The sequence below is a fragment of the Parasteatoda tepidariorum genome, chromosome 9, assembly GCF_982258835.1.
Source record: "Parasteatoda tepidariorum strain Cologne lab strain chromosome 9, Ptep-v5.0, whole genome shotgun sequence".
In the NCBI taxonomy this organism is placed as follows: Eukaryota; Metazoa; Arthropoda; class Arachnida; order Araneae; family Theridiidae; genus Parasteatoda; species Parasteatoda tepidariorum.
The window spans coordinates 89,179,419-89,192,004 of NC_141763.1; the positions used below are offsets into that span (position 1 = coordinate 89,179,419).

Consider the following 12,586-nt stretch of genomic DNA (forward strand, 5'->3'; position numbering starts at 1 on the left):
AGGGATGCTCCCCAGACCGTTGCCAATAGCCCATTCTGCAGTTCTAGTGCGACGTAAATGAACTACAACATAATCCTCAGAACAAATTCAAATTCCTCCACAAGTTTTTCCAATCCACAAACCGCTTCTGACTTTTTGTTAACTATATTATCGGACTATATTATATCGGACTATACCCCTTAACTATATTATCGGAAATAGAGAGCTATAAGCTAAAGCATAGAGCTTGTCACTCCCTTCTTCAATCAATCAATCAATCATTATTTGTTGAAAAATTCAATGCCGAGAGAAAACTCTAAGCTTGAATTTATAAGCCTGGGTATCCATAATCTTACAAACGTTAAGTGAATTACCATCGTAGTAATGGAAACAATATAGAAAGCGCTTCAAAAGGTTATTTCCACCCAGATCTAATTCATATATTATCTGCTTTGTGCAGAAAGAAAAATAAGTGAATGATAAAATATCTTCTTGCTGACAGTAAATAAAATTCGTATTTTGTGTGCATTTTTTTTATATTTTTAAAAAAGGTAGTGTTTTCTGTACGATTTATATAATCAATAAACTATTCATTAAGTGTGTGTCATCTCTTTCTGGCAAAAGGAAACATTATAAAGGCGATTTCATTCTACGTTGGCAGTAACATTCTATGTTCTGATACAAACAGCAAATACTATCTGTGCAATGAGTGTCATAGTTGCAATGATGTTCTGACAGGAAAATATTTACACGTATGGAAATTTAATGTTTGTAGTTTGTGTGTTCATAAGTTTCCAGGTGTAGTTCATAATTATACTTTATTGTGAAACATTTTACTTCGCAGAGAGAAAAAGTGTGCAAAAAGAAGTAGTTTCATTTTATTGTTTTGAGTTCATAATATGAAAATAATTTATGCAGTACAATATTAAACAGTTGCAGATAATTAAGATGTCTGTCACTTTTATAGAACACATGATTTGATGTTTAGTTGTGATTTTCCTGTTTATACTGAGAAAATATTTTCTGTATTCTGTTAAGGCAATTTAATAGAATTAAACTTTCTTGACCCTTTCATATTTATCACATTTAAAATGAACACTATCACATTTATAATGAACTCTATTTCTGTAGTGTCTGTGTGAAAAAATTACTATTGAAATTAAATTTGATAATTTCATGTTCAAAGCAAATAATATCATTGTTTGTTCATGTTCATTTTTATAATATGTCTTCCCAATAACAAATAACATTAATTTTACACTGTCTTAAACTGCATTCATTCACAGTGTATTGAATCTAATACACGACATTATTTCAGCAGTTTTTTTGTGATAAAAAAACATAAAGTGAAATAATCTAGTTCGGTATGTTTCACAACTATTATATTATGAAAGTTTTTTGTGAAAAATGAAAAATATTTACATCTCAATATAATTTAAATAAATTTTTTCACGTATGCATTTATTAATAAATTATATGCCTGCTGTACGGTTTCTACACTATTATATTTTACTTAGTTAAAAATTTAGTCTAAGTAAGTGACTTGATACAGACTGTTCTTTTTTGTATCATGTTATAAAGGGCCTAATTTTATTCAGAATAAGTATCATCCTGTAAGTAAACCTTATTGTTAATCTAACAAGAATTTTTTAGGAAAAAGACCATCTAAACACTAAAATTCTTACTGGTGAAAAATCTTATTCTTGTAGTTATATAAAATAAGAGTTTTTCACAAGAAAGTAATCTGACAAAACATAGTTGTGTTCATACTGGTGAGAAACCATTTTCTTGTAGTATATGTTATAAGAGTTTTTCTCAAAGTGAGCTTCTGAATAAAGGCAATCTTGTTTATACTGGGGAGAAGCCGTATTCTTGTAGTATATGTAGTTTCAGAAAAAAGTAATATGGCTAAGCACAGTCGTGCTCATACTGGTGAAAAACTTTATTCTTGTAGTATATGTAATAAAAGTTTTTCACTAAAAGGTAATCTGACAAAACATAGTCGTGTTCATACTGGTGAAAAACTTTATTCTTGTAGTATATGTAATAAGAGTTTTTCAAGAAGAAGTGCACTGACTATACACAGACTTGTTCATACTGGTGAAAAACCTTATTCTTGTAGTATATGCAATAAGAGTTTTTCAGAAAAGAGTAATATGACTAATCACAGTCGTGTTCATACTGGTGAAAAACCTTATTCTTGTAGTATATGTAATAGGAGTTTTTCAAGAAGAAGTACACTGACTATACACTGTCGTGTTCATACTGGAGAAAAACCTTATTCTTGTAGTACATGTAATAAGAGTTTTTCAACAAGAAATACACTTATTAGACACAGTCTTGTTCATACTGGTGAAAAATCTTATTCTTGCAGAATATGTAATAAGAGTTTTTCAACAAGAGGTACGCTAACTATACACAGTCTTGTTCATAGTGGTGAAAAACCTTATTCTTGTAGTATATGTAATAAGAGTTTTTCAGAAAGAAGTATTCTGAATAAACACAGTCTTGTTCATACTGGTGAAAAACCTTATTCTTGTAGTATATGTAATAAGAGTTTTTCAAAAAGTATAAGACTGACTAAACACAGTCTTGTTCATACTGGTGAAAAGCCTTATTCTTGTACTATATGTAATAAAAGTTTTTCACTAAAAGGTACTCTGAAAAAACACAGTCGTGTTCATACTGGTGAGAAGCCTTATTCTTGTAGTACATGTTATAAGAGTTTTTCTCGAAGTGACCATCTGAATAAACACAGTCTTATTCATACTGGTGACAAGCCTTATTCTTGTAGTACATGTTATAAGAGTTTTTCTCGAAGTGAGCATCTGAATAAACACATTCTTATTCATACTGGTGACATGTCTTATTCTTGTAGTATATGTAACAAACAATTTTTACTAAAAAGTCATCTCGCTACTCACAGTCGTGTTCATACTGGTGAGAAGCCTTATTCTTGTAGTATATGTAATAAGAGTTTTTCTCAAGGTCAGAATCTAAATCAACACATTCTTGTTCATACTGGTGAGAAGCCTTATTCTTGTAGTATATGTAATAAAAAATTTTCACGAAAAAGTCATCTCACTACTCACAGCCGTGTTCATACTGGTGAGAAACCTTATTCTTGTAGTATCTGCAATAAAAGTTTTTCTCAAAGTGAGCATCTGAATAAACACAGTAGTATTCATACTGGTGAGAAGCCTTATTCTTGTTGTATATGTAATAAAAGTTTTTCACTGAAAAGTTATCTGAATAAACACAGTCGTATTCATGCTGGTGAGAAGCCTTATTCTTTTAATACAGTCAACCCCACTTAATACCATTGGTTCCAGCCAACTCTATTCCATTAAGCAGGTTATTCGATTAAGTGGGTAGTGCATTATTTAATCTTAAATCTTTAACTAAATTTTACTTCTAAATGGTATTTAATATATTATAATGTTTTGATTGAATAATTATAATTAAAACTATCAATATTCGTATTATAAATACAAATCTCATTTAAAGTAATAATAAAATAAATTAATGCTAATGGAAAATAATGTATACGTAACATAATATTATCTAATTTTATTTTAAAAAAATCTGTAATGGAAGACTGTTTTGATACACGCTTAATTGAACATTTTCCTGCTTTTTTTCTCAAGTTGTACAGTACATTATAATCCACTCCATTACATTCGAAATGCCGTGCTCATTATTGAACCAACTCGGGAGTTATTCACTGAAGTAAGCTATGATTATTCTACTTTAAAGGGAACCTTGTATAGTGTGAAAGCAGGTTTTTTTTAAACTACATCTTATTAAAACAAATAATGCAAAGGAACTAGAAGTTTTTACCATAAAATAAATAAATCACTCTATACCTTCCGGCTGTGCAAGTGAATAGTGTCAAAACCCTCTCCGTTTACTCTGATGTACAACTGCTGGTAACATTTGATTAATGCTTAAACTATTAACACCTGTTTAGAGCAGCAAATGAATAGGAAGTGCCATTGAAGTGATTACCAAATGTATCTTCTTAACAGAAAAACGGAAATTCCATTCTAGCTGGTGAAATCTTTCTTAAAAATATATGTATTAAAAAATGTTCATTACAGTTCCTCTTCTTTATGCAATTAAGTGAAAGCTAGAAACAACAAATAAACATTTAAGTGGGGAAATGTAACATTAGTTTCATATAAAATGATTTGGTTCCATTAAATTTTATTCGCATAAGCGGATTATGTGATTAAGTGGGGACGACGGTATATGTCATTAGAATTTTTCGCTAAAATGTCTGATAAAGCACAGCCGTGTTCATATTGGTGAGAAGCCATATTCTTGTAGTATATGTGAGTTTTTCAGAAAGAGTGTTTCAGAGTAAACATTGCCATGTTCATATTGGGGAGAAACCTTATTCTTGTTGTATATTTAATAAAAGTTTTTCACTAAAAGGTATTTTGAGAAAACTGTTGTGTCCATACTGGTGAAAAGCCTTATTTTTGTAGTATATGTTATAAGAGTTTTTCTCAAAGTCATCATCTGAATAAACACAGTCTTGTTCATGCTGGTGAGAATCCTTATTCTTGTAGTATATGTGATAAGAGTTTTTCTCAAAGTGAGCATCTGACTATCTCGTTCATACTGGTGAGATGCCTTATTCTTGTAGTATATGTAATAAAAAATTTTCACGAAAAAGTTCTCTCACTATACACAGTTGTGTTCATACTGGTGGGTTTTAGTATAATGGAATGAGAGTTTTTCTCTGAAATGTGATCTGACTAAATACAGTATTGTTGATACTAGTGACACACAATATTTTTGAAGTATATGTGATAAAATAGTTTTTTAAATAACAGGGATCTAAATGTTTGCATTCATGTTCATATTGGTTTTAATTTACCTTGATTACTAGATTATATTACTTTATTTGCAACCAGTTATGTTCGACTAAAATATAAATTGTTATTTATTTTCTTAGCATTAGAATCCTGAGTTCAAGTTAATATATTTTTTTTAATGAAAAAAAAGACTTCTAGCAACTTTTAATTTAAATTATTTGTAACATCTTTTATTTAATAAATCTTTTCTAATACATGTTGTGCAATTATTTTTAATAAAGTAGCTCTTGTAATTGTATTACTGAATGTTTATTTTTATTTTAAAAAAAAGAAAGGTGGTGAAAAACCCAAATTATTATCTAAAATTACTTTTGCTATTAATGAAAATTTCACTAATTGAGAAAAAATTTAAGCCATTTTAAAGGGTTGTTCGTGATGTATTGTCATTTTTCCGAAGAGGATTTCATTGTATTTTTTTCGAACCCAACTTCACGCTTAAGCCACAATGTCATTACATGTTTTGAGAGCTGATATGGCAAGGTTTGTGTGTGAAAAAGTTCAATTAATTCTACACAGTAGTTTTTGGTTTGTGCCCTTATAAGCAGCATTTTCGTCATATTTTACTTTTTTACTATAGAAATATACAAAAATGCTGTTCATGCCAGAAAGAAATTAACCAATATTTAATAAAGCCTACCTTAAAAGAAGCATCAGTAATTTTTGAAGTTGAAATATTGAAATTGTCAATTATTTAAAATATGTTACATTTCATTTTTAAGACTATGCATTAACCAATATGAAACTAATAATAAATTAAAGGTTCTTTTTTTTTATTTAATTTTTAAATTTTTTTTATTTATTTCTCTTTTACTATCATCATTAAATTTATTTATGAATATTTGTAAACCCCTTAGGAACTAAAATTGTATTAATTATGAAAATATATATTTCATAGACATAATAAAAATGTTATTAGATATCTGCATGATTTTGTTTAAATCTTAATTGTTTTTCTCTAGTTGGTTCGCATTGAAAAATTTCCATAACTACTATTTTTGTAAATATTTTTCTAATTTAAATGTTTATTTTATTAATCAAGCAATAATTATATTTCCTAATAAATTTGAAACATTGGTGATTTGAAATAAATGGAAAATTTATCATCGAAACCTTAAATAAGCCTTATTACGGGAGTTGCGATATATGCTTGTAGCTTTCTTTTCTTGTTTATTCACTGTGCAAGAAAGTCTGATTGGATACCAAGTAATGCCTTTTGAGCATGAAACTGAGATGCTGAAAGTGCCTTCGTCAGAATGTCTGCTCGTTGCTCATCACTTCTGCCGTAGCCTAGTTCAAACTGTCCTTTAGAAAACTCATCTTGGACAAACTTGTATCTTTGATCGATGTGCTTAGTTCGAGCGTAAAACATCAGCTGCTGCCATGAACTCTGCTTCTGTTGTTGAATTAGTTATAGCCTCCTGCAATTTACTTCTCCAAGTAATTGTACCGCCACCACAGAAAAATATCACACCTGTGCTTCTATCATCTGCACTGCTATATACGATGCCATGTGCAACGGTAGTACGAAGGTATCTGAATGTAGTCTGCACGATTTCCCAATCAGTTTCTGTGGGATTGTCCAATTTACGAGACACCAAACTTACTGCATAAGCAGGGCCGGATTTAAGTTTGACGGGGCCCTAAGCTGCTGAAAATGATGAGACCCTTATAAGTTCAATTCTATTTCTATACATCTAAAGTAAACTGTCATTATTTTTTATTGTTAAGTATTAATATTAAATTATTAAAAAATGTGATAATATTACTTGATTGTTAAATGTGATTGTAATGAGACAATAATGTAGAACCTTTCTTTTATTGCACATATTTTTTGAGGGAGGGAGAAAAGTTACAACAGAAGCACATTTTAAGATCATCATAAGCATATTTTAAGCAAAGAGTGAAAATTTGGCATGCTGGAAGGGACATTATATATTTAACAGAGGTTTTATTTTGTTGAAATTTTGAATACATGTTATTTGCAATTTTATATGATTTTTCGCAAATTTTTTCCTTTTTACATAACATTTTGCTTTGCTGCTCAAAATCTATAAGACTTAGAAACATGAAGTCTAAATAATAATTAGGAGCCGCTCTCTTAGAGCATGGCATGATAATCATTAATTCGGTTAATTTTATTTTTCAGTTTTGCATTTTTATTAAATGATTGGTAATAAGAGGTATAATTTTTAAAAGCATAATTTGTGATAAACTGTTGCAATGCGAACGGAACAATTACCGAATGAATGGTTTAAGTACCATATTATTTTGGTTTTGTTACCATAATTTTTTTTTTTTTTTGCGAGAAATATCGTATTTTTTTTCGTACGTAATTTTGTGTTCTACTATTTCCGTACTAACTATTTTGACATAAAAACTAAAAACGGACCTTAGCATTAAATGTCAAATCCGATCTTGGAAATAAGGCTATTGTCTTACACTTTGACTTTTACACTTATTTTAAATATGAGTTAAAATTTAATATTGCAGAGAAATAATTTTTATAAAACAATGAAATTAAACTAAGTATATCAAATTCATTTAATTTTCTTCTGTATATCTAAATAAATATTTCGATGCTATAAATTTAGAAATAGTAAGTAATTAGAAATGAATACCTTATATTTTATTTACACTAAAAGTGTGTATTTTTTGAATAAAAGTTTTTTTTTTTTATATATTCCTGATTTTGGTACAGATCTCAATCAATAACTTTATCTTTTTTTTTCTAATTTATTAGATAAGAATGAACTATAATCAAGTAGAAATTATGTAGTAGTAAAAAATAACTGTGCAAACCTTCCAACTTAACCGCAACCAAAGTTGATTTAATAAAAACATTTGCTTACCTCCAAAGGTGAAAAAATTATGTCTTCTTAATATCCTACGAATATTTTGATATAAAAATTCGGCCTTCACGGATTCATGCACGATTAATTTGAAAAATAACAAAAAATCAATTACAATAATTAAGTAAATTAAACAATTGGGCTTGTTGAAACATTTTGGATAATTAAAGGGGAAAAAACTTTCAATTATAAATTAGAAAAAATATCTAAATTTTGTAAAAAAAATTAAAATCGAACGAGGACCACTTTAGCGACAATGTGACACAACAGAAATCTCAAGACAGACCCTCCCATTTACTGCCCAAGAAATTCTTTGTTCCAAGCAATTTATGACTATAAATCAGAAAAAAGGATGTTTCTGTCGATATCCGAAGTAAGGACAAAAATGCCCAAGCAATTTAAAGAAGCTAAAAACATTTTCCCCCAGTGTAAAATGAGGCGGCTATTTGACAACTCTGTGTGTGGTAGTTGCGAAATCGGAGATATTTCGTCAGTCAAAAGAGCGTTTTATTGCTCTTTTGGTTAGAAAAGTGAAGAGTAACAATTATTTTATATTTGTAAACATTTCGGATTAGATTTTGAAAAGCGTCCGATAATGTAAAAAATAAAATAAATGTATTTTGGGCTTCAGAAGGCCCCAGCTCTGACTAAAACTTTAAAAAAAAAAAAAAAAAAAGTGAGATCTCGGGGCCCCAAGCTACAGCTTATGCGTAAATCCGGCCTCGATGTTTCGCGTTGATATATGGTAAAAAATAATTAACTGTGTGAAAGGTTATTCGTTGCAGGCGTATGTCAATATGTAAAAAGTTTCTGCAGGGGGAAACAGAAATCTTGGTAGAAAGTGTGCTTTGCAGAGAAACGAAAACAATCAGACAAACGGCAGCCATGTTTCGTTTCTCGGGCGCATGTATTCGTTTCTCGGACGCAAATTTAAAAATTTTAAAATAATTACAAATTTAGGGCGACAAAGGGCTTTCAAATTTTTTGTTGAAATTATCAAGGGATTTGCTTGAAATTTTCAGGATACATTTATATTGCTAAAAACAACTTTTATACAAAATTTCAAAAATATATTTCAAAATTTAAGAAATTAAAAAATTTAAATTTTTCAATTTTTTATGTTTTTTTTTTATATTACTCCTCGCGTCTGAAATTTTATCAAAATGACAAAATTCTTTTAAAATATTACATATTAGGTAATATTGAAAAAATTGTTGGAAGTACTTTTTTTATTTTTTATTATAGAAACAAATAACATTAAAAAAACAGTAAATAACCTACATTTTTAGGAAAAATCATGACACCTCTATAAAATATCATGAATAAAAAAAATACTATTCACTTAATTCGAAAAACTTTTCCAACAAAATGTTAATAATATTCATAAATATGTAGCATTAAATTCTCAGGTCAATAGAATGAAAATTCATTACGCTGGAACAGTTTGAAAATTGTAAATTTCTCAAAAAAGACATTTTGAGAAAAATGACTTTTAGTACTTTTTCATTGCAAATTTTACATCTGATCAAATATTTCTTGTTTTTAATATAAATACCTATAAATATTGTCTAATGAACTAGTTTAATAATTATATACTTTAAATTTTTTTTAAAAAATTAACAAAATATTCAACTAATTTTAAATTAATTTTAAACTAAACTAATTTTAACAGTTACCTGCAGACAAAAAAAAGGGGCGTGGTCAAAACTGAAATGGCCATAACTTCATCAATTTCGCTCTTATTCCAGAAATTTTTTTTTAAAAATGTTCAGTTAAATGCCTAAAATTCAAAAATATAAAATGTAAAATATCGATTTTTTGACAAATTTTTGCTTCTTTGAAAGTCCCTTGTCACCTAAGCTATATTGTTTGAATCTTATATTTTAAGCCGATGGACTTCTCGAATGGAGACATTAGCATTTTGCCGGACATTCACTTTAAAAACATCTTTTAACATTAAAAACGGCTATGCCTAGGGCCTACGAAAGGTATAATCCGGCTCTGTGCCTAGGGCCTACGAAAGGTATAATCCGGCTCTGCTTGATGTTAATATATATTGTAAATAAACAGAAATAAACTTTTAAAATTTCTCCTTATGATTTCTTTTTCTTTTCGAAGATGCTTTTAAAGTGAACATCCATGTTCGGCAAGATGTTAATTTCTCCATTTGAGAAAAAGAGTGAGTACATCGGGTTAAAATATAAAATTAAAAAAATATTGCTAAAATTTGTAATGATTTTTTATTTGACAAATTTTAAATTTGCGTCCGAAAAACAAATATTAACTAACTTATATTTTAAAAATAAATTGCCGCATATGGTTGCTGTTTGTCTGCCTATGTTTTCGTTTCTCTACTGAGCTGAAACCAAACTTACCACAAAAAATTTCTGTTTTGCCCAGCAGAAGCATTTTACATATTGGCATACGCCTGCAACGAATAATCTTTCACGCATTTAATTATCTATTGTTTATCACATATCAACACGAAACATTCTTTCCTCTGCGTTTTAAAATTTGCTCCTGCTTTTATAGTTACGAATTTAAAGTCACAAAAAAATAGACACAAAAGATTGGAGTTAGGAGACCAAATGTCGAAAAATACGAGTTTTTCTTTAGTTCTCAAGATTTATTTGCCCGATTTTGCTTAAATTTTGTATTTTGACATTTAAAATTGAATTCTTTCAAATGATGAAAAAAATTGTGTACCTTAAATTTCTTAAGTTTTTCGGCTTTCATTAAGTAAAGTAATAATAAATGTTTAATAAAAGTTATATTTTGCATGAAATTATCTGTAGAAAAACGAATTAAAATTCAAAACTTTTTCAATTCGCTTGAAAATTTGGGATATAGTGAAATAACCAAAAACTAAAGTTGACATTAAAGGGTCAAATCTGTCAAACGCGCTCCTGAAAAAACTATTAAAACAATATTTCTAGATTGAAACTACGATATTTTGGGGGTTAGAAATCCGAATCAGTCGAAAAAAGGTATGTTTAATCAGAGAAAGTACGCTTTTATATCTAATTTCCTAATTTAAAATATCGTTTGCACTAATTAATTAGTATATTTGAAGTCACCCTTTCGAACCATTAAGAACGAGTCCTAGAACATGAAGATCCGAAATTTAGATCAAAAGTTATTCTGGTGGGTCCATTTTTTTTGTTTTTTTTTTGCATACTGTACATTCATTTGAAGTATATGTCAATATTATTGGTAATAGCAAAAAATTTTTTCATTTTTATATAGAAAGGTATTTCAGCTGGTGATCATCCACATATGATGCTTTGATAACTTCAAGGATTATGATTGGAGGAGAAAAATAAGGTGAAATGATGTTCACTTTCAATATTAATTTCAGATATAAATAAATAAAAACGCCTTCCATTTTGTCCTCTTTCATTAGTTTTAATAATAGAAAAATGCATTTCTCTCAAACGAATTTTTTTCACTATTGCGGAAATTTTTTTTTACTCGTTATAAGCAAAGAATTTTTGTATCTTAAATATTAATGTTTCAAAGGTAACGTAATATCGGACATCTCGCAATATGAATCTCGATATATCAAGTTCTTACTGTACTTTAATTTGCAAAAAAACGAAAGGAAATTTTGGTTTTTAAGAATAAATATTTGCATCTATGGAAAGTGTATTAAAACTATACTAAACTAGTTTTGATATATGTTACAAAAACTTTCCAAGGAAAAAAAAAATTTAAATCTTTATTTTTCATTTTAATTTTAAAAGAATTTTAATACGTTTTTTTTTAAATTTTTTATAACATATTAAATTTAATCTGTATTAATCGTCAATCGACTAATGAAAAAGAAAGGGAAGATGAATAAACCTTGCAACGTATGTACATTTATAAAGCAAAAATAAGTTAATTCTGAATGATTAATATTTTTCCTTTTTGTTTCATACAAAATTCTTGTTAAATGAATAAATATAATTTAAATTTTACCAAAAATAAGTAAATAAATAATAACAAAAAAATTGAATAAGATTAATTTATTGCAAGACATAAGGTTTAAGGCATTTATTAAGTTGTAAAAAACAACGGAAAATTTAATATGCAGTATTATAAATTTCGTTATAATGTAAACGCGTTATATGTCGATTAAAGCAGTTGCTGTGCAGTTTTGCCATTCCTCCATAGCACAATTATGGAGAAAGCGGTGTATATAATACAAAAAACGCATAAATAAATAAATAAATAAAATTAGGCATAATTGAATAAATTATTATTTTCGTCGGTTTTTTTTTTAAAAAAAAAGTTTCGACAGGAAGATGAACTTTTCCGACGAGAGCAGAAATTACAATCCTGATTTGTAGATCCATTTCATTAATCCTTATTTTTTTATTGTATTTAAAAAAAATTATGTATTTTCATGATTAGAAAAACTATTTCTGGTTGAATAGCACGTGCATTTTAACTACAGAATGATTGATGCCCTCTTTATTGTAGTTCATAAAACAACTTGGTAGTTATTACTACCAAAATTTATATTATTTAAATACTTTAGTCTATTTAAATATTTTAAATCTTATATAAGCAATTATAATTGAATTTATTAGGATATATAAATATATACACTATTTAAGAGCAAATTTAAAAAAAAAAAAAAAAAAAAGATTGGCAGATCAAACTTAGTTCTTCACTACTTCCAAATAATTTAAAAATCGAATTCTTTACATTAAACGGCGTGACATTTAACAAAATACTTTTCTTCATTGAATGCGGAGAAAGTGTACATGCATTATGGTCAGTCTCAAAAAGTGTGGTAACATGAGTATCATGGGGTGTTGAATGACTTTCCATATGGACACAAACAAAAGACATGTCCCTCAGAATTTTCAGAGGAAAAGTGAACAGGAA

At 28.2% G+C, this 12,586-nt stretch overlaps 1 protein-coding gene across 1 annotated transcript; it reads left to right on the forward strand.

The window, feature by feature from the left end:
- Positions 1–257: 257 nt before the first annotated feature.
- Positions 258–5,054, forward strand: LOC107453823 (uncharacterized). The gene has a single exon (XM_087152312.1). It carries the CDS (start codon positions 1,884–1,886, stop codon positions 3,294–3,296), a length of 1,413 nt encoding a protein of 470 aa, XP_087008438.1. The 5' UTR covers positions 258–1,883; the 3' UTR covers positions 3,297–5,054.
- Positions 5,055–12,586: the final 7,532 nt, after the last annotated feature.